Below are 23,647 nucleotides of genomic sequence, written 5' to 3' on the forward strand. Positions count from 1 at the left end.
CCCTGAGCATTCCGCATTAAATAAGTTAATTCATAGAAGTGGTGAGAACAGTGTCTGGCATATATCAGTAATATCGGTCATTAGGTGCCATAGTATTCAGGTCTGTGTAGAGGTGATCACATAGGTGTGACCTCTTGTGGAGACATGTACAAGGAAGGAAATACTTACTCTCACTTGCATATTTCTGATTCATCAAATTGACCAGCTAGCATCAAATATCTTTGAAGCACTTGGCTTTTTATCCATATTATAGCAAAATTTCAGCCTATTCAATTTCACAGTTTTAGCATAAGCGTATCTGCCAATTTAATAGAGCCCAGAAAATTAGAGATAAAAGGAACTGAGAAAAAGACTACTGCTTGGATGTGGTCTAAGGAATGCTCCAGGTAGCTTGTGGTGGCCACTCAGCAGAAACTTGAAGTATGCTTATAATATACCATATAGGATTATTAATTTAATTACAAAGATTAATAACTAGATACCACTTCATTGGTAAATCTGCCTCCCTAGGGATTAGAGACCATAATTCCCTGCCAAAAGAGGTATATCTTGAACATGATAAGCAGACATGAGTCTCTGAGTAGCTAAAGCCATGGCTTTTCTGAAGAGTTCCAGGACCAACCATTAGGGAACTAGTGTTTTCTAACAACCTCACCTAAAATCACTGCCCTTAATCCTGTCACCATTGAAGCTTAAACGTTTGTTCATTATAACTCCCTCCTGACTACTGAATAAAAACCAATTACGACAGGGAATGAAGGAGAACCAGCCAAAGCCCCTGCCTTTATTTCTGGCACCCATGCCCCGCCTGTTACCTGCAGGTGCCCTCACTTACCTTCTTGGAAGAGAGCGTGGAAGAACAGCAGTCTCCCCCATCATAGTGGCAGTAGGCCCGATTGTTGATGGTGTCACACCACCCATCTGCTTGGAAAGGCTGGTGAGGATATGAGAGGTCAGTGTCTAAGAACAGCTTCACTGGGCTTTGTACTACTCTCCCACCCATCCCCACCATAATCCATGGAACTCAAGAGATGTTATGGGACCACTCCCAAGGGGCAGGATACAAACTGACCTAAAATGCTCAAGAAATGGAAAAGTCTCAAGACCAAGGACCCAAGGATTTGTCACATTTCACCTGCAACATCTGCTTCTGACCAACCCTAGGATCCAGAATGGTTCACTTAAACTCCTTGATCAACTTTTTCACCTTTTTGTAATTAGTGATAGGTCTTTATATAAAATAGGTAACAAAATATTTTCATACATTTTAACTCTGTTGATCATCAGGAAAAGCTGTGCTGCAGGCAAGGTTGGCTTTAATGGAGATGCATAGAAATGACAAAAACTTCCCCGGGGTCGCATAGCTATCATCAGGCAGACTTTGGGATTAGAAGTTATGCATCCTGACTTTCTGCTGCTTCTCCCAGAGTAAGAGCCATAATTCCACCCCCCCCACACACCCTCTTCTCCTAATACTTGTATTTAGAAACCCTGGTAGTCCTGGTATGCTATGAAAACTCAAATGATGTCTGTCCAGAATGCAGGGGTCCTAGAGTTTGGGACACCAGTGCTGGAACAGAAATAAACTTACATGTACAGCTACCTACTGCATAGCAGCTAGACATAGGGTGAAAGAGAAAGCTCAACTGTTCCCATTCATTCCTGTTACTGCTACAAGTTAACAGAAACCAAAATGGGAAAAGGGCCCAGGCCAAACCAGAGTTAATGGAGTGTTTCTCCCCAAAAGGGAATATATGATAAGAACAGCAACAAGCGGTTAAAAAAATAGCCCAGGAGCCCCATGCATTGTTACCCTAGAACCACTCCTGGAGAAAAACAGTGTCCCACTGCATCCTGGGGAGCATACCAGCCAGCCCACCTACTCAATCACATTGGCTGCTTCTCATCCTGAGTGGATGCCCAATTGCGAAGCCTCAGGAAACATCTTGTGGTCAAACTCTTTGGACCACAATATAGTAGACTTTCGAGTTTTGAGGTCACCTTCCAGTTGACACATTTAAATCACTTTCTCTCCCCCCACTCTCTTTAAATGTCAAATAGAGGGACTGTTCCCTACTTCATTGTGCTTTGATGAGATAGATCACTTAACTAAAAAAAAAAAAAAAGCCATTAAATAATTTTCAGCAATTGAATTACATCAGAACGAGCTCATCCAAATCATTACTTCAATGTTTTGATTTATTCTATGGGATCCTGAGGTCATTTGAACATCATTCCAGATGTATACCAGTTTTCCAATCCCTGAAAAGTTGCTACTTGTGGGGTGGAACTCCACAGCTGTTGCACAGCTGTACAGCAAACTCATCTGAGAGCAAGAAGTAAAAATGAATTCTGTTTTCAACATGGGCCTCAATGGGATAAAAGACAGAGATTTTGAGATGAGCATTTGTCTTTCACACTGGAGTGAATGGCTCTGCAGAACAATCAGGACTTGAGGCTACAATTGCAGTCAAATAATAGGAGTCGAAATATAGCTAGCTACATCCTTAGCATTCAGAAATGCTCTTGGGTCCTCCCAGGAGGACCAGATACATCTACTGAGATTCCCCCCTAGAGTTTTCTTTTCCTCTTTTCAAGTGTTTGGTGGAGTATATTTTCCTCATCTAACACTGCATCTGTTACTTTTTCTCCAACCCTGACTGACTCATTGGCAAAACTTAATCTGTTCCTTCTTTATTTTTCATGTTATTGTCTATAAAAAATCCAAAGAGCACCCAAAATACTTTTCTTACATATAAAAGTATGGTCTTGGGTATGGAGGACTAAAGGGAGATCTTCCTTTTTGTAAGAACAACTTAAACTTTTGAATGAATTAATAAAGGATGCAGGGGGATCTTTCTTTCCAAAGTCTTCTCCAAGGATGGCTTCTCATCTTAGGAACACTAGGGAAGAGAGGCTGAAAAGTGCAAAAATAGTCTAGGTGACCTTCTTTAGCTCCCAATGGGTGTCTACTGCTATAGCCCAAGCATGATTTCTAGAAACTGCTTCTTTTCTGCTCTTAAAGGGCCATCTGGGAAAAAATAAAGGGAATTTATAAAAAGGGGCAGAAAATCAGAGAAAAGGTTGGAAAGACCCAAGTATTTAATTTACTATATACCTATTAGAATTAATTGTTCCTCCCCCAACCTGCCAAAAACAACTACTCCACCCTAAACAAACAGAGTCTCCTATGGCAACATGTGCCTGGGAAGCTTGACAGCTTGAGTCCAAAGTTACAATGGAAAAAATGGGAAGGGAAAAATGACTCATTGATCCAAAGTTTTTAAAGCATCTGAAGACTGAATGTAGATTAGATCAAAATCTCAATAATGCAAAGGTATCAGACTGGGGACATCACTCCTTGCTGTAGGAAACTTCCCCTAAGGGAGGGTGCTAGGCTTGGTTTCTCTGCACAGCATGTCCATAGATGAATTTTTACTACCTATACATATACCTCATTTATCCTATAACATCAGCAAATGAAGTGCTTCACATAAGTGAATTTTTCAAATACCTGTAGCCTATTTCCTATTTTTCAAATACCAGTAGCCTATACACTTTTTCATTTTCAATTTTAACCATTTTGTCAGAAGAAACAAACAAACAAACATTCCTATTATCCTGACTGTTAATAAGTTTAATAGAATACAAAGTCATTGACATGAACATTTTTCATTTTCATTTACAGGAAGACTCTCTGTGTTGGGCTACTTACCCTTTCACTAAGTGAGCAGCCTCTAAAACTCTCTCTCTTTATGAGTCAAGCTTCTTAGAATTATACCTCAACTAAATACCTAGACCTGAGAGAGACATGAGGTTTCTCTTCTTATGATGAGCTTGATAATATCTACGGCCAGCTAGTTGTGTTCCAGGAAGATGAGGCAGCCATATAAACGTCTATCAGTGAGTGATGAAATTGGAAGGGCTGTCAGCCTGTATGCTTCTAAGACTATGGAAACTGTATGACTTCAGAAACTTCTCAAAAGTAAATTTCTTCTTTATGTTATCTATATTCTTCATGTTATGTTATTTTCTGTTTAAGATTGTTTGGAAAGTTAGGCATGGGGATGGTAGCCCTATTCATTGTCTATGGATATAGTCATTCATTCAGTCATTCAACATCCTTTATCCCATACCTCTATGTGCCACACATTGTTATGGGGATACAAAGATAAATCAAACATGGTTCCAGTCCTTGATAGAATCCATCATAAACAAGTATAGCTTATGATGATAAATGCTCCAAAGGGGTGTGGGCAAGAGAGAAGTACCTAATCCAGATTTTGGTTGGGGATATTTGTAAGAGCTTTCAGGGGCTGACTCTGCTCTAACCAGCTCTGTGGTGGAGAGGTTGGGACTGGATGATTCAGAGGAGAAGCCTGAGAAAACTTGTAAGGGAAAAAAATAGGGTGAGACAGGTGGTCCCAGACTGCCTATCACATACCCATCCTCAGAAAGCACTCCATAAATGCTTACTGACTGGCTGATAACACTTCTATTATTTGAATTATATGAAGAACATTTTTCTCTATAGCTTGCAACAGAATTCCTGACCACACTGATATTTTAGAAAGGTTAATTTTGAACTTGAGATGTTCTGCTCTGCTAACCTATAACTTAGATCTCAGCCAAAAGTGACTACTATACCCCTACAGGTAAGACATGGAGCAAAATCCTGATTTATCATCTTGAGGAATGTTTCAGACCAGGAGAAGATGCTAATCACCATTCATGCCTAATGCTTAACACTATTTTCTTTTTCCCATGTCATTTCCCATCAAAACCCTCTTGGTATGTGGGTCTGACAAATCAGACCCACATCCATTTCTTATTGATGAGGCTACATCACAGCCAAAGAAGCCCTTTTCCAGGGAAGCTGTGGTGCCATGCCCAGTGGAGTCCTTGCAATAGACGGAAACTCTCATAAATATATACAAGAATGTGTGCCAAGTTTCTCTTTTTTTTTCTGGCTTTTCAATGAATGCTTGGCCTGAGTCTCCAGTCTCATTCTCATTCTCCTTTTATCCCATGTCTACAATGCCTAGGCTTCACTGCAAGGTTGCTCTTAGAATTTCACAAGTGAAAATTGTGAGGTCTTTGAGGCCTCTCAAGAACCCTTCGTGACCAGAACACTACTTGCTTTTTGGTTGTTGTTGGTTTTTTGGGGTTTTTTGTTTGTTTGTTTGTTTTTGTTTTTTTAAAGGATCATAGATTACATGAAGTTCTAAGGTTGGAACTTTTGTTTTACAAATGAAACGGAGCCTTAAAAAAGGAGAAATGTCTTGTTGGTAAGACTAGTGGTGGCAATCCTGGGAATAAGATAGGGTCTCTGGATTCTCGATCTGATGTCCTTTCTACTATAGCATGCTACCACTATCTGACGATTTCACTAATTTTTTAATTTATTGGGAATACAGGGTAATTTAAATTCCTTTGGCACCTCTATAAAAAAAGGCTTAGGTACAGTAAAATTAATAATTAAGTGAACCCAATGATCTAATATACAAGCAAAAAAGGGCTGTATATGTATTAATTCCCCTGAACCCCAATAACTTCACTTCTGCTCTTCTCAGTTGCAGATCAATGTTTATCCCAAATAAGCTACCTGGCACTATCACTCCTTTTGGCCTCAGGGCTTGGTCAGCACATATTTTCCTAGAGGCTGATTTCCCCAGGAGGAAGTAGCACTATGCTCCCATCCCATCAGCAGATGCCTGCAACCCAGAAACATTTATTTCTGGGTCCCAGAATGCTAAAGCCAGATATTTTTCTGCTCACTGCAGTCATCTGACGGAAAGAGGAAATGGAGCTGTTCCCCTCCTCCAGTGTTCACCCCTTGGGGTGGGAGGGTGCCAATGATCTCACATTTGTGGGTTTGCAACAATCTTCCTGGAAAATGTAAAATTAAAATAGATACCCTGAGATGGATTCTGCAGGAAGAGTTTCTTCCATACAACCTCCTCTGGAAAATCTCATCTGGCTTCCTGGACCCAGAGAGTCCTCCCTGCCTTTGCATTACCATGGTATATTTTATCCAAATATGATTCTTTGGGACTTAACACTCTGTATTATCAAGGGCTCAGAGTCTAACTAACCATCTTTATAGTACCAGCTGCTAGTTCAATGTCTGATGCCACAGAAGATTCTCAATAAATGAATAAATATGAGGGTAGCTAACTAAATTTCCTTAGCTTATTTTGTGACCAGATCCCTCCTTTTCATTATTCCTCTCCTACTATGTACAGAGCATTGGTATACATTTATCTACAAGTGGGCAGAGACAGCAGAATGTACCATCTGAAAGTTCTCCTTCTATAAACAATCTAAAAGTGTTGGATAAAATTTAATGATATCCTCTTAACTCCAGAGCTGGGATAATAAGAAAAGAAGAAAAATTACCAGAGGCCAAAGCCAAAAAGCATCTGAAAACCAGATCAGAAAGAAGGTAGTGAAAGCATGGCTGTCTTAGGAATGTTTGCAAATATCTGTAATCAAGTGGTTCGGTTTTAACAGCTGATTGGGAATAGGGGCCCAGGTCTTAGGTCTTTGCAAGGAGGGTAATTTGTAAGTGATGCTGTTAGTATTTTAACGAGAAGGCTGTGTTTGTGAGGACTGATATGGAATGACACAGTCATCCAGCAATGCGGCACAGGTAACTTGGCTCCCTTGGCACTGGTAGATCTGTTCCTGCCTACCAGTCCTGAAGACTAGATGATGCAAATCCGCTGATCACTAGGATATTAAGGATCTGCTAAGCTACCAGACAGTAGTTGAAACTGCAAATAGTACCTCTTGGAAGGCCAAGGGTCTACTCTACAAACAATAGACAAGCAAGATGTAATTCAAAGAAAGGCAGTGAAGACACATGTTCTGTTGGATGGGTAGAGAGAAGCCCCCCGTTGGTTGGCCAAGAGAGTGATCAGGAGTTGGGTTGTAGTCCTGTGGTCTACTGTATTTTACTGGTCCATGTAAAGTCATGGAGCTTCTGTGTAGGGCTTCAAATCTCTCTGCCTGTGCAATCTACCAGACCCTCAAAAAAGGAAAAGCAAATGTGGCATTTTATAGGGTCCAAAAGAAAAGCCGGATTATAAACAGTTTATCTCTGTCTGACACCAAAACTAAAGCACAGTCTTGGAATAGAAATAATCAAATAGTGCAAAAATCAATTCTTCTGAAAGAAATAGTTGGGATAAATTGAGATGGAAAAATTAAAGCAAACAAAGTAAGGCCAAATGACTTCTTTCTCCTGTAAGATTTTCATTGGCTTGAAGGTACAAAGGGCTTAATACCTCCTGCTCTGGAAAATGATCAAGGCTGTACAGTCCGGTGATTAAGAGCATGGGATATGGTGTTAGATAAACCTGTGCCCAGATCCCAGCTGTGCTCCTTACCAACTCTTAGATTGGAGCAAATTACTGGACTTTTTAAATCAGCAGTATCCTTGCTGGTGAGTGAGAATAACACCTACCTCATAGATTGCTGTAAGGAGTCAATGAGCAAATGGAGGTGAGATACTTAACACAGTCCCTGGTCCACAGTAAGTACTCAAGGGATCCTAGTTTTATGAAGGTGGCAGGAACACTACCATTGCTTTTACTGCTGTGGGTTTGGTGTCTGAGTTCCCTCCACAGAGACTCTGGTCAGAAAAACTCCAAGATTGTACCAGCAACAATTTACAGTCAAAGCCATGGATGCTCTCATCCCTGCGCCTCCTGCCCCATTCACTTTCACCACAAATGCACCATCTGAGTCACGAAGGAGTCAGGTGACAAGGGAAATGGGTCTGGAAATTATAAAAACAGAGTGGGAGAGGCGACTGGCTTCTGGAAACCAGGGCTCTCCTCAAAACCATAGTGGTGACTGGAGTATCTTAGCCTCTGAAAAACCCCAAACATCACAGACACCTCTTCCCTGACGTGCACCACAGGAAAACAGGAAAGTGAGAAGACTCTCTGTGACTTACTTTTCAGCCAAAAATAACCTCCTAGCAGCCCCTTTCATTTCACTGCAAATAAAGACCCAGCGCTGCAGACTCTTCTACCTCACTTACAAACATACACCAGCCTGCTTTCCCACTAGCCTCCCCTCTGGGCCCGACAGAGCCAGGTGCTTCTCACCCACCCCAAGGCGGGGGCAGGGTAGGAGCCCCAAGTTCTGAAGACAAGGCAGGGGTGCACTCAGGTAGAGTCTGCATTTATCTGTGCCAGAGAAACGGTGGCTCAGAATTAGGGCTCTACTACCCAAGAGATAGAGACAGAAGAGAACATCCCTCCTCAGGTCCTCGTCACACTGTCTTAGAGGCTCAAGGACTGAACGAGGCAGCCCTCCTGACATTTGTGGTCTGCCCCATCTGTTGGGAAATGCCATGGTTGTGAGCCACTGCTACTGACAGGAGTCAGGAGTCAACCTGGAGGCCGCACGCCTGCTAAGAAGCTCTGTGCCTTTGGCCCTTACCCCCATGGCCCTTCTACCAAACTGCACAAGACTGTGACAGTGCCCAGCGCTCTGCTCCAGGCCACCGTCCCTACTCCTTCTTCACATCTCCATAATCACAAGGTCACTGTCAGGCCCCTCTATGCCATAGCTTGTCTCCATGTCCCAAACAAAGAAACCTCCAAATCTTTCTTCTTCTCCTCCAATAGTCTGACTCCTGTCCCCCACGCTTGCCCTTGTCTCTGGAGCAGCTGGTCCAGATTTTGTATCAGTGACTCCTAATCCTGTGCTTGTTGCCCTCCCTCCTTCTCCAACCACACAGTAACGCTTCCCAAGATGCAGTTCTCCCAGAGTCCTGGTATCTGTGATGTAACAGAGGCTGTGCCTGGGCTCCCAGCAAGAACTAAGAAGGACACATCATCGGACCTCATCCGCCTCTCCGCAGCCAGCCCGATGGGCCCATTGATGGATTCTCATGATTTTGTCTTTCTTGTTTGGATGGGGTCTGGGGAAGGTGGTGGTGGCAGAGGTGGCCTGCAGGCCCTCCTGCCAGGGTCCTGCTGTGCTGCCTTTGACTTTCTTCTTAAACAGAGGAATGGATTAGCAACTGTTTGTGCCGGGGGAGTTTCCTGCCTCCTCTCCTGCTAATTGGAGCTGACCTACTGCGTTTCAAGGTTAGGGACAGAAACTCTGAAGAGGTCTGAACTCTGTAGGGCAGGGACACTCCTTCCTTCCCTCCCCCACTCCTGCTTCCTCCCAGGAGCAACAGGTCACACAGAGCAGCAGGTTCACAATCAACGACAGGTGAGTGAGCATCATGGAACACCCCCCTCCCCCGCCAGAATAGACTTTCTAAACTAAGAAGCCAGAGTATTTTCTTCTTGCCTTGCCTTCTTCGAGATAAGGAGCTCGCCCTCCTTCCCTCTCCTTCCCTGGCCTCCCGAGATGATCTGTTCTCCCTATCCTCCCGGCTCTTAAACATCACCTGCCAGTGGCTGCGCCTGACCTTCCAGGTACAGGTTGGTATAGCCTGATCCTTACAGAACCAAACTTGACGATTCAGAAGAACGGAACTGGGAGCGTGAGTTCAGGCCACCGCAGCCACGTGGCCGAGTGGGAGGGATGTGCCTGGCCCCGTCACCGCTGTGGCCGGCCACTCGCTGGGCTGCAGGGCGGCCACCCCTGGGAGTGGAGCATCCTCCCTTCCAGAGCCCACCCAGGGGCTCCGGGAGGCCTAGGACACCTGAAGCCAGGGGTGGAGAACCTGCAGCTGGGAGAAAGCGCTGGAGAAGCACCTGGAAGAAAGCCCAGGGCAGACTGCCGGGGTGTGGCTCTGCCTTTGAGCCTCTCCTTCCCTCTGTCCCTGTCTTCTGGTTCCTTGGCCAGCCTGCAGTTCACGGGAGGTTGAGGCTGGCCCGGGCTGGCCAGGGGATCGTTCCACCGCAGCCCGCCACGCGTGCTGGCCCCCGCGCCCCGCCACCCGCACGCCCGTGCCAGGCAGCCGGCATGTCTTGGCTCCCCACGCCTGCCTGTGGAAGATGACCGGGAATGCAGACTGTGGGAGGAAATGACAATATTCATTGTTTGGATTAAATATTTTTTTTGGCCCTCCTGCTGTTTGCTGAGCGTCTTATTATTTTTTTTCTTTCCCCATTCTCTCATTCCTTCTCTCCTCCCTCCCTCACCCCCCCCCCCCCCTCTAGCTCTCTCCTCAGCAATCAAGCACACTGGGAGAAATTTCGAGGAGAAAGCAGACACTCCTAGGATGCAAAGAGCTGTTTGAAGAAATCAGAGCAGTTGACCAACAAGCCTTTTGCCATCCAGCTCTTCACGAAGAGGATGCACTTTCGGGCAAATCTAAATCACAGGATTTTGAGCGTTCACAAGTGCTCCTGGGATATAACTCACAGCATTTGTTTTCTCTCTGATTCTCTTTCTTTCATATATGTGTATATACACTTGATTACATACATGTAATATACACATACATTCCACAATGTATATACATGCATACACATAAGTACGGTACATATGATATATACAGTATTCATGTATACATGAATGTCACAATAATATATAATATGTATATTATAGATATATAACATTAAAATATGTGTTTTATTATATACACACATGCACACAGACATATATAGTTTCTCTAAAAGCTCTTGGCAAAAAGAATGAGTCTAGGGATCCCTGGGTGGCACAGCGGTTTAGCGCCTGCCTTTGGCCCAGGGCCCGATCCTGGAGACCCGGGATCGAATCCCACGTCGGGCTCCCGGTGCATGGAGCCTGCTTCTCCCTCTGCCTGTGTCTCTCCCTCTCTCTCTCTCTTTCTCTCTGTGTGTGTGTGTGTGTGTGTGTGACTATCATAAATAAATAAAAATTAAAAAAAAAAAGAATGAGTCTAGAGCCTCCTAGAGGTGAAAATATTTTTATAAACTATAAGCCATAATATAGAAACCAGATACTATTTTTATCTTATACATGGCATTTTCTGTGATAAGTCACTGTGCTGCAAGGATTGTACACATGATCTACTGAACACTCACAACTCAGTAAGGTAGGTATTATTATTATTCCCATTTCACCAATTAAAACACCAAGGACTTAAGCCATTAAGGAACCTGTCTGAAGAAAAGATGCGGAGCCACTATATAGCAGGCCCATGCTATAATCATCTTGACACGTTCACACTGCCTCCAGTGTTGTTATCAAATAATAATGATGTACCACACTCCACTTCTCAGTACTGAACATAGTCTAATCTCTCACCACAACAATGAGCATGCAAAGCCACTCTCTGAGGAAAAGTCAATGCCATACAAATCCATGCAAAATGTATCATCTAGGATATTTAGTTCAAAACACAGACCCTGAGCCAGGCATGAGGTTAGCTGCTGAAATCCCGGAATATCTAATCAATACATACTTAGTGTGTCTTCTAGGTACAAGGTCCCACAGTAGGTTCTGTGGATGACAAAGTCTGCATTAAAGAAGCTTTGGTGTCATCAGCACTGAATAAGGGCAGAATCTGAATAGGATCTGAGACAGTAGGGAAGAAATCACAGGCCAGTGGAGGATTAATTCCTAAAGTAATTAATGGCACCAATAAGAGCTATAAGTTTCAGAATAGGACAGGGGCTGGGATATTTCAGGCTTTATGGAGCATATAGGATTAGATTTAATTTTTGAGCACAGATAGGATTTGGGCAGAGATATGGGGAGAGAAATCCCAGCAGGCGGGAAAATATAAGCCAAGATTTCAGATTAAAAAAATAAAAAGATGTATCTGTGGCTTTCTGCCTCAAGTATTAATGGCCCACATTTGGAACTAGGTCAAAATCTCCATTCAGAGGAATCTAGGTAGTCACTATCCTGAAGACAATAGGGAGCCCTGGAAAGTCGGCTTTCTTTTTTGTTTTGTTTGAACTGAAGAACACGATAAAAGTCAGGTTTCAAAGGTTGGTACAGAAGTGGAAGGATTCGGAGCAGATAGAAGTTTACCTCAAACAGATAAGAACTAAGAACAGAACTGGCTGGTTGTAATATAGAACCAAAAAACAAAACAAAACAAAACAAAACAAAAAAAAACCCTGAGGTATCACGAAGAAAATTGCCAAGATTTGGCAAATGGTTGTATTTGAGTAGAAGGCCGATGGAGATGAGAGTTTTCCTATGACATTTTGACTACTCAAATCATGCTAAACTTTTCTCAAAAAAAAAAAAAAAAAATTGCTCCTTGAAAAAGCAGCTAGAAAGAATCCTTACTAAATCTAAGGACTGTGTCTTAAGAAATAGAGCCTGATCAGTCAGCAAACCCTGTCCTAGCTCACAGTGAGAAGCTCTACATGTTTTCTTTTTCCATATAAACACAGGCCTAGAGGGGCCCAGCCCATTTTCTCTCCTGTCTGATTTCTGCCAGGCTGTCTCCACAACTTAGACATGACTATTTTATCACTCCCTGAAACACTCAGGTCCAGCTGAGTTGAGGAATGGCAGGAGGGAGGTGTCATATTTATTCTAGAATATTTTCTTGCCAATAGTCTTGTTTCTTTTAGCCCCGGTCTAATGTTTAGTTCCTGTGTCTGTGAACAGCTCAATTTGTGTGGCTGATTACCGTGATTCTCGAGCTCACCCTGTCACGCCATCCCACGTTGTCAATCTGGCTATTCTATTCTCCTGCTAATTGGTGGATGCATCCAGTCTCCCATTCCTCCATATGGAACCTATTCTCTGCGCAAGGGTCTTGTTTATATTCCCTTTATCTTGGGGATGCTTGTCTGTGTATCTTATTCACTCATCCACTGATCGGCTATTTCACATGTTCTCCACGCTCATTTCCCTGGTCTCTGATCCTCACTCTACAGGGTTCAGTGGCATGCCACCTCTTCCTCCAGCCTAAAGCTTGCAAAGCCTGGGGAGGCATCCCAACAGGTGGCCAGCACCCCGTGTTCATCTCTTAGCTGAGTCTTCTACAAGTCCTATGTTCCTAGTGTATGTGTTGTTTATTTGTTTTTAATTTTCCTACCAGTTAAGAACACAGACTCTAGAATCAGACGGCCTGGGTTCATGCATTTATCCCACATCTGCCACCTCTGGAGCTTTGGAAAGGCAACTGAATTCTCAGCCCCTCACTTTCCTGTGTACTGAACAGGAATGATAATAAGGGTAATGATTCCTTGGTACTCACCCGGTATACAGCAAACGCTAACTAATGTTATTAAATACACCATGCAACCAGGGGCTATTTCTTGTCTGTTTTCTGAGTGCAACGAGCCCAGATGCTTTTCTATGTGGGAAGGTTAAGAATAGCCCTCCCAAAGGTGGCTACTAGATAACCAGGTCATTCTCTCTTTTAACTATGGCCTGTAATCCCGGGGATCTTATATATACCTTGTCCAACTATGGGCACACACACACACATATATATATATATAAAATATGTCCTTAAGGTAAGAAAAATACCTAAGTCAGGTTAACTGATACTAATCCTCTCTCTTACATTCTACTGAAGATAGTGGAGGTACTTCAGCAATGCTGTGTCAAAGTCTTCCTTTAGTCCCTAGTCTCTTTATTCCCCTCATCATCTCCATTTCCATGCTGGACCCTGCTTGCTCTGACAACCCCCATGATCAATGTATCCATCCCTACCATAGTATCTGCATATTCTCCTACCCTTCTGGAAAGCAGCTGACATATTAAGGGGTCAATGACAAAAAAGTATCTGCAACTAGATACAATAGAAAATATCGAGGCAAAAAATGACTTCAATTTTAGAAAGTTTGAGACTTTGTGAGTCATATGTGGGAAACAAATATTTGAGGAAGAAATAGAAGCATATATATCTCCCCTAAAATCACATAATGTAGGTAGCCGCCTATTAAAGAAAATTGGGAAACTTAGTTCTACATGTCAGAACACCTTCTGCTTAGGTGAAGTGCACACATGAACAATGCTATTAGGAACAGCAATGCTGTTTCTCCAAAATGCGTATGTTTCAGCCCCAACTCCCAATATGATGGGATCTGGAAGTGGGGCTTCTGACAGGTAATTAGGTTTAGGTGATATCAAGATAGGATCAATTCTCTTAAAGAAGACAGACCAACACTTCCTTTCTCTCTCCCTCCCTTGTGAAGATGTAGCAAGAAGGCAGCCATCAGCACAAAAGAAAGAGAGCCTTCACCAGGAAAATGAATCAGCCAGTACCTTAATCTAGGACTTCCCAGCCTCCAGAACTCTGAGAAATAAATGTTTGTTGTATAGGCCAGCCATTCTTTGGATTTTGGTACAGCAGCCAAGCAGACCAACACTCATGCCTTATTTAGTGAATTTATTAATTTAGCTATGTTTACTTATTTGTCAACACTAAGAATTTTCAGAGATCTTGTCTGAAAAAGGGGTGAATGAAAAGAAAGTAAGGCAGGTCAGGCAGGAAGCAGCTCCCAGAGGGAGCCCAAAGAAATAAAAAGATCACTGGCTACTATTTAGTCACTAGGCAATTTGGACGGATCTGGCCATCGGGCTGGGCACACAGGGCATGGAAACGGGATAGGTAGTATGGCCAACAAGCCAGGCAGGCTGCAGGCACTCGTGACTCAGCTACCGTGTCATTAGGGTCATAGCCAGTTCCAAGGCCAGAGACTGTTCCCAGAAATCTAACAGCATTGCAGACATGCACCACCAAGTTTAATATTTCTCACATTAGAGAGACTTCAGTTGAATCTAATCTCATTTTTAATTAGTCCTCACATCGCCTGGTGAGACAGATTAATATGATTATCCATATTCCACTGATGGGGAAAATGAGACAAAAGGCCATGCCCCAAGGTCACTTGGGGAATGAGCAATAGAGGTGAAAATTAAACTTAAGCATTTTAAACTTTCAAGCCAGCACACAAGGGAGAGGACATTGGGGAGTAACTTTCAGCTCCATTTGTTTGGGATCTTTCACATCTGGATAATGTATATTCAATTTATACTTGGTTTCTCTAATTAAAAAATAAAATACTAATTCCAGTTCTGAACCCCAATATTCTATATTCAATGCATAAGGAATTTACCAAATAATATGTGCCAGGGAAAGCCAAAGAAGAGAATAAAATGAGTATTATTAACAACATGAGAATATTTATTGACTATTTATGGATGTTTAATAATAAACTACAGTGTGTGTAGGGGGTGGATATAAACACAGAGGAATGAAATATGCCCCTTGCCCTCTAGAAGCTGGTTTAACTGGATATTCAAAATTGATACACCAACAAAAACACAAATAGCATATATCTCCAACTGCATAGGCAGGAACCAAGTTTTTCCTAGTTCCCCGCAGTAGACATTAAGCATTATATGTTGGTAAACTGTTAGCTGAGCTTTTCTGAGAACAAACTGAGATATCAGTATAAGAGGCAAACTCACAGAATAATCATCCACCACCCCTTCCAACCCAATTAACTTCATCTTCAACTCCTCTCTATTCATGTCCAGCATCGAAATGTTTGCCATTCTACTGCAGAAATAGTTTTTGTATCCAGCCCCTTGTCTTTCTTCTCTTTCTACTTCCTCAAGTTCAGTGAGGAGGCTGTTACATTAGCTCAGGTTAGAGATGATAAGGTGCTGACTTCCATGGTCATGGTATGCCACCATGACTTTCTACCTAAGGTATAAGTCCTATCATCTCTTCTCTGTAACAGATTTTTAATGCTCACCTGATATCTATCACCTGTGTTTCTCTGACTTTTTTGAGGTGGGCTTGAGGCCATATAACCATGAACTGATAAATGAGAAGGCAAACAGAAATGATGTATCACTTCTGGTCCAAGGGACTCAAGAGTTACTGGCCGCTCAGTTTCTTTTTCACCTCTTTGGAGACAACCATGGAGACCACATTTTGAGAGAATAGAGGAATAAGATGGTAGAGATGAATAGGTGCTTTAAAGATTTAAGACTTAACCTCAAAGACCAAATCAAGGGGTGGATCTTTACAGCATTTGTTAAGACTTTTAATTGGATTAAAGTGGTACCTAGGGGATTCTTGCAACTGAACAAAATGCTTCATCGAGAACAGACTAAGGACTTTGTCCCAGGGAAGCTTCCTAAACTCAGAATACCTTTAATTCCTCTTTAATTCCTATCCCCCAAAAGTTGCTTTTTTGCAACTTTTCTCAGAGGGATTTCAGAATTGTGGTGGGCCAGTAATTGTTATGTGCCTCTCATTATTCTCCTTGTAAGGTGAGGTTTACTGTAGGTGTCTTGTCTCTCTGCTCCACTGTGTCCTTCAGGTGTGGAAGGCAGAGAATTTGTGATTTTAGTACACCAGGCTCTAGATTAAGAGAAGCATATTGTAACCTGATAATAAATCATGGCAGTCTAGATTTTCAAGCCTGATGCTATGACTGGGTAATACTTTTGCAGTATCTTGGGATCAGGTGGGATGAATGGGAACATAACAAGTGTTTGTGACTACACAACTGGCAGATGACAATATATGTCTACGGTTCTTTTCACTATTTGTTCCTTTGCTATGACTTCACTATCAACAGAGTATAATTCCTCTTCCCACTAATTTTGAATCTAGCTATGTGGGTTGTCTTGACCAACGTAATGTATGTGTAACATATGCTACATTTGACCAGAGGTTTTCAATGTACTGGCCCTTTGGTACCCATGCTATCCACCTAGAGCAGAACATACCCCGTGTAGTAGCTGCTGACCCTGAAACCCAAAGTCCTTGAGTGAGAGACACATGGAGTATATCTGAGCCCAAACCACAACCTAAAAGCAGGACTGCTTTAGTCTATCTGCAGATGCACAAGTGAGAAGTAAATTTTGTTATTAAAAAACATTGATGTTTGGGGATTATTCATTATGCAGCATTATTACAGACAAGTTTGATGACTGCAAGCTACCACTTCCTTTCACATCTTTGCCTTTCCATATACTTCTCTTTATCCTTCAAAAGGTTACCCTCTATAAGATTTCCATGTGATCTGGACAAGCTATTTGCTTTATTCTCTGTGTTTCCATGTGACTTTGTTCATATCTTTGTATTATTACTCATTAAGTAGCAACTGATCTTTTACCTCCATTGCACAGACTATGTTAGGAACTTACTTTTGTAATCTCAGCAAATAACAGGCACTCAGAAATATTATTTTAACGGAAGAAATTAATAAATGGGTGTGAAGTTGTGGTCATAGTTTAGTGACCATGATATAAGTTGAGAGAGGATGCTATGACTTTTCTGCAAATCCTAGCCATTGGGGGGAGCAGCAAGCTTTTAGATTGAGAAATGGTATGAGGCTTATACAAAAAAACTGGATGGCTTTGTTTTTTTTCATGCGTTGGAATTTGGAGCCCTAGATTTTGTAGCTAAGCTTGGAGAGGTGGGAAGATGCTTCCCATGCATGAAGTATTGTACATTCCTGGGTTAGAACATGTTTTCTTTGGGGGTTGTTGTGGTTTCTTTCTTTTTTCTCTTTTCTTTTCTTTTTCTTTTTTTTCCCCAGCTTTGGAAGCATCTAATGTTTGCAATAACAATAACAACAACAAAAATATGAGGTTGGCCCAGTATGAATCAGGAGAGAATTTGTACATGCAGCAGACGTAGGGGGTGGAGAAGGGGGTGGAAGGTGGAGGGAGGGGAGAAGAAAGGAAAAACACAATTGCCAGGAGCCTAAAAGACAAAAATGCCATGCCTGACACGTGGCTGGCACAGTGGGCAGCAACATCTGTTCTCGATGAGGATCCCCGGTGTGTGCTGCTATGTGTGCACGTGTGTGTGCATGTGCGTGTGTAAGGAAACACCCAGGCTCTGTGCTTCAGGAAGCCTGCTTGTGGCTCCAGTCTCACTGAGTCTGAAATGCTGCCCTCAGTGGTGGCCTCTTACCGTGGGTTAGATCTGCAGCCAACTTATTCTTGCAAAGTATGTTGCAGGCTAGAATGGGCTGTGGAAAACAAGCCCGAGAAAAGCCACAAGGGCCTCCTGACCCATTTGAATTTTTCTCCTGCCAAGTTCTCATTACTGATCTTAAATAGGAAGGAAAACAATGTATAAGGCTGAAGAGGCTATGGAGAATTTATGGGGGGAGATGGGCTGACTTAGGACCACTGGGCTAGGGGTGCCGAGACAAGGAAGAGGTAATAAGTCTGTTTTCAAAATAGGTATATGGTTTTGTTTTGCCCTTTTTTTTTTTCATTTTGGTTAAGCATTCAGAGACTCATTTTTCTCTCTTATTCTCATTACTCTGTTCAATGGAACAGAAGAAAAATCAGGTGGAGGTTTTGTATCCTCTATGGACTGTAGGCACACTCTAAACGGGGAGCTTCTGAAGGAAACGCCCCCAGCTGTTGGGCTGGAGGGCGCTGCAAACCTTAGATCTCAGCTGTTGTCAGCCCCTCACACAAGGTTCTGAGACCCACATTGGGTGCCTACACTTGGAAAGGTACATCCAAAGAGACGCAAAATCTAGTTTAAAATTGTAGGCCTTGTTCCTGAAAGGAATCAGACAGAATCAAAAGGAGGGAAGCAGAGGCTCTGTTTCTCCATACCAGTTCTTTGCGGCTGCGTTATGTGCACACATGCTAGCAGACATTCAACTCCCTCGGGCAGGACCTCTGGTGCAGATGATTCAGACCAGCCTTACTTCAGAAAACTTCTCACATGGGGCTGAGAATACTACTGATAACCCTGTGGTGGCATTTTAGTGTCTACCCATGCTCCCACAAACGTCATCTTATTTGAGAGCCAGAAGAACTTTGTAAGTCAACCAAGGAACATAGTATTTTCCCATAGGAGTCAAATGACTTTGGCTGAAGTCACATGACCAAAGAGAAGAAAGGTGATGTGGAACCAAGTTTCTTCTCCCCAGGGTGCACAAACAGCCTTCAGAGAGCTGAAAGGACCCTGGGAATCCAAACTTCATCCATCTCCAAGTCCCAGGACACGGCCATACTAACCGGAGACTTAACACCAAAAAGCATTCAGTAGAGAAGACTTCTAAAGGACTAAACTCAGGGTCTCTTGGCAATCTTCTCATTCTTCACAAGTTGGTAAAATACTCCTTTTCCTCGAAGTAATCAAGTTGCTTAAGGCTGTTATCCCACCACCAGTTCTCTCCCAAACCTGTAGCTGCCCTTAACTCCCTACCTCATTTCACCCACACAAAAGATATTTATTGAGCATTTGCCATGTGCCAGTCACTGTACCACTTTATTAAGGACCTGAGATATCAACAGTGAATAAAATAAATAAAAGTCCTGCCCTGTGAAGCTTGAATCCCAGTGAGGAAAATAGATATAAAATATAGGAAATAATTATTTAGTGAATTAAAAAGTAATAGTCTTATTTTAAAAAATAGGGCGATATCAGGGAAGCAGGAGTACAATGTGTTAGGCAATGGGCAGAGAATGAGGGAGTAAGGATCATTCTAATTTTCAATCAAATGATCAAAGAGAGAATATTTGGTGGGTTGTATAAGCCAGTGTAAGGACTCTGGGTTTTACTTTGAGTGAAAGGAGGATGGTTGGAGGGCTTTAGCAGAGGAGTGCTTAGCTTTAATCTACATTTTACCAATACCCTTTGGCTGCTGAGCTGGGAATAAGCCATGGGGTGGCAGTGTGACCAGCCAGGAGGCTGTTGTACCAACACAGGTATCAGATAACGATAGCTCAAGCCAGGGTAGCAGCAGCTGGGACAGTGAAAAGTGGCTGGATTGTGAATATGTTTTAAAGAGTGAGCTATTAGGATTCCATCATGAATTGGATGTGGAGGGGGAAAGAAAGAGAGGAATTAAGATGACATCAAAGATTTTTGTCATGAGCAACTAGAAGCATGAAGTTGCCATCAACTAACGGGAAAGTCTGCACAGAGAAATGAGAAGCTGTTATATATGAAATCCCTGGATTCTTAAATTCCATCTGTCACCCTACAAACTTTGTCTTTAGTCATTGCTACTTCCTTGTCACCTGACTCAGAGCCAACAGTATTTGTAATCCCTTCTAGCCTCTCTTTACCTTGGATCTCCAGAATCTCAACCAGATTATTACTCACAGGCCAATAAATATAGTCAGGTCTCATTCACATCAAAAGTCTTTCTGTGGACATTGTTTTCCACTTAAATGACTGCTCGTCCCACTTCTACTGGTCAACTTTTGGAAACAATATTTTTTATTTGCCGCATCAACCTTCTTATCTATTTCTCAACCTATCACCCTCTCCCTCACTCCACTGTTACCTCTGTGTAAGTGCTTAAATCATAAATGTAGTTATCTCTTGCCAGTACTCAACTTGTTTGTCTAGTCTATAGCAGTTAGTGCTATTCACATCTCTCTCCCCAGAAGTGTCTTCTTTTGTGGTTTTCCTGAGACCACTCTCTCCTTCATTTCCTTCTACTTTCAACTATTCTCTCTCTATCTCCTTGACTAGCTTTACTTCCTCTGTTATTCTCTTATATCACTTGCCTCCTGCCAGGTCTTTTCCTCTCTTCTCCCCATTCACATGCCTTGGATGACCTCATCTACTAGCTACCTTCAATCATCATCCTTATTTCTCATCATCTGTCCTCATTTCTCAACCTAAGTCACCAAGTGAGATTTTGTTCCTGAACTTCTATTTGCAATTTCACTAAATTCACCCAGTCTAAAGCCTAGCCCATTATCTCCTCCTATAAGCCTACTTCTTTTTCTTTACAGAGGTTAATGGCACCCACTATCCATCGGAGCACCAGTGAGTTAGATTCAGAACCCCATCATCCCCATGGGATATGATTCTAGGATCAATTTGATATCCTAAAAGAAAACTCAATGGTTACTTCTTTCCCTCTTTACTGGCAGGGGTCAAGTCTGGGCTTTCACCTCTTCTCTTAAAATATAAACATAATATCCTAACCATTAAGGCAGACAGGGTGGCTAAGTGGTTTAGCGCCACCTTCAGCCCAGGGCGTGATCCTGGGTCCCCAGGATTGAGTCCTGTGTCTGGCTCCCTGCATGGAGCCTGCTTCTCCCTCTGCCTGTATCTCTGCCTCTCTCTCTGTGTCTCTCATGAATAAATAAATAAAATCTTAAAAAATATATCCTAACCATTATACTGATCACTCTCTCTTCTCCATGGGCTTCATCTCCCACAGTGTATCAACTTGATCTTGTTATTTCCAGTAAAAAAAAAAAAAAAAAAAAAGTGAGGCTCCTCAATGCCTCTAGAATCAAGCTTATATCCCAGGTATGGCAGGATTGAAGGCTCTTTCTAATCTAGTCCAGGCCTCTCTAACCTCTCCTGTAGTCTCCACATGCTCTGTCCTCTGGTGGTTCTCCAGACATCCTATGCATTTTCAAACCCCTGCACCTTATGCTCTTACTATCCTCTCTGCCCATTGGGCTTTCCTTTATCTCTAACTAGTGGAATTATGTTCTTCAAGGCTCCACATGAGTGCCATTTTGCTATAAAACTTTTTCCAAATTTGATGTCCCACACCTACTTCTTGACTGCTCTGTAAACAAACATAATCACTTTCTTTTCACTGTTCCCACAGCACTTTGAGCACTCCTCTCTCCCAAATCAGACTGAGGGGAGAATTTGTGGGAGACAGGAGCCTTGTCATGTTTCCCTTCACATTTCTAGAGTCTCCTACTATCTTTTCCAGGAAAAAGTGCTTCTCTATCTAAAATTTACACTTTCAGGAGCTCGCTACATGAAGAGATTTTTGCTTGGCTTTAGGCTGAAATAAGAAGTTAGAAATGACAATGGAAGGGAAAAAAATACCAAAATAAGGTATGTGGTCTCTGTCCAGTGCCTCTTTTTTCTTCCACACAGGAGTATGCTCTGTTGATGGAAGTGTTAATAACAGTAGACTGCTCACTGAGCAGGTACTATGTCCCAGGCTCAATACTGGTAAAACATAGGAACTGAATTTATTTTTATACCTGTTCCCTCTACGAACCCCACTAAAATGACTATAAAGTAATAAAAAAAAGGTATGCAATCAAAAGAGAAAAGAAAATATGCGAGACAAAGACAGCCAACAAAGAATTCAACATGGATGGTAGAAAGGATGAATGAGTAACAACTGGCAGAAAATTCGAGAAAATGGAAACCTAAGTATCTGAAATGCCACAGCACCCCAGAAAACTCAGGGACTCTGCCAGGTGCTTCTATACACAGCGGTACAGGTGTATGTGTATGTATATGTGAATGAGTGAATCAGTGATGGTATCAGAGAGCTCACACCCCATCTTCTACAGGAAGTCAGTAAATAATTTCTAAATGAAAAAAAAATCAAGATTAGCAGAAGAATAATTAAATAGATCTGTGTGTATAGATGCAGATATTTATAGATGTAATTTCCAGAAGATATAAAAGTAGTGACAGTAGAAGCAAAGAAGATGTGAACATATCTCCTCAGCCCAGAGAGCCTGAGGTTAGATAGCAGAGGGGCAGCTCATCTTCCAAGTAAACCTACAGGTGCCAACTGGTTTTCTAAACTAGGTACATGTATTACTTTTATAGAATTAAAAATCAGTTTAAAAAACATTATACAAAAATATAACCAGTAAGGGTGGGGCTGAGATTTAAATCGATTAGTCTGGGGTTGAAACATGTAGCCTTTCTTCTATACTTCTTGTTTGCTGCAATTTGCAGATAATCACAATCTACTTGGGAGCGTCACCCTCTTCCTTGTCATCACTCACTGCTGGGTTGGTCGGAAGAACAGACACACAAACATACACCCATACACACAATATTTATAATCTGTACCTCAGAGACTAAAAAATAAGGTAAAAGTTTTAATAGTGTACCTTGCTACCACTCACTCATTTTAGTAAAGAAATGATCAACTTAATCATTCCACTTAAAGAAATATCAACTTTAGTAGAATGAACGAGCAATGACTCAAACTATGTGAACTTTCTGAAAGAGCTTGCCACTATGACTATTTAATAAAGGCATTGTGCCAAATATGGTGTAAATAGTATAGTAACCAATGCTCTAGAGATTTGTGAACAGTCTTGGTGAATGTACCTGAGTTGTGCTTAAATGTATTTAAAACACATTTTAGAAGTTAGATGCTGTAGGGAGTAATGTCCCTGTGAAAAGAGAAAAGGGGTTGAGTTAGAACCTGATTGTATTTGCTCGCTGCTAATTCTAACCTCAGTATAATCATAGGGAAGCACCTGGAAGGTCAGGCAGGTTGAAGAAAAGTAGGTAGCAGTTCTGTGATGCTGACTTTGTAGGTGGGTAATATTTAAATTGTCTTCAAGCCAAGGCTAGAAATTATAAAGAAAAAGAACAGAAAAATAAGGAAAGCACAGAGTAATCAGAAAAAGGGTGCGGTGGGAGGAGAAAAAGGGACAAACCATGTCATAAAGAGAATTAGCAGAGTGAGAAAGTGGCCCACCCAGGAAGCTGAGAAGACAAAGAAAGCCAAATGCAGCCAGTTAGAAGGCCCACAAGGATGCACAGCGTGGCTCCACGGGAGTTTAAGAGAGGCATAAATTCTCATGAATGTTGTTAATCTAGATGAGTTTTTACAATTTGCATGGTCGTGCTTTCAGTGTTTCACTTTTTTAAAAAGTTAGGGGGAAAAAACACAATGGTTTTAGCTTTCAAAATGAAAACCTAGTCCTAATTAACATTTGGAGTTTGATTTTCAGAGATTCCAGCTGGAGGATCTAAAGTAGAGCCCTGAACCCAATGGGACTCTGGACAAGCCGAAAGACA

At 42.2% G+C, this 23,647-nt stretch overlaps 1 protein-coding gene across 1 annotated transcript in view; it reads right to left on the bottom strand.

The window, feature by feature from the left end:
* The window catches only part of PAPPA2 (pappalysin 2), a 268,840-nt gene that overhangs the window by 5,044 nt on the left and 240,149 nt on the right, over positions 1 to 23,647 (bottom strand). Inside the window, exon 22 of the mRNA XM_025430216.3 lies at positions 836 to 934. Coding sequence (XP_025286001.1) covers positions 836 to 934 — 99 coding nt within the window. The remainder of the gene's footprint in view (positions 1 to 835; positions 935 to 23,647) is intronic.

The sequence above is a fragment of the Canis lupus genome, chromosome 7 (assembly GCF_003254725.2).
Source record: "Canis lupus dingo isolate Sandy chromosome 7, ASM325472v2, whole genome shotgun sequence".
In the NCBI taxonomy this organism is placed as follows: domain Eukaryota; kingdom Metazoa; phylum Chordata; class Mammalia; order Carnivora; family Canidae; genus Canis; species Canis lupus.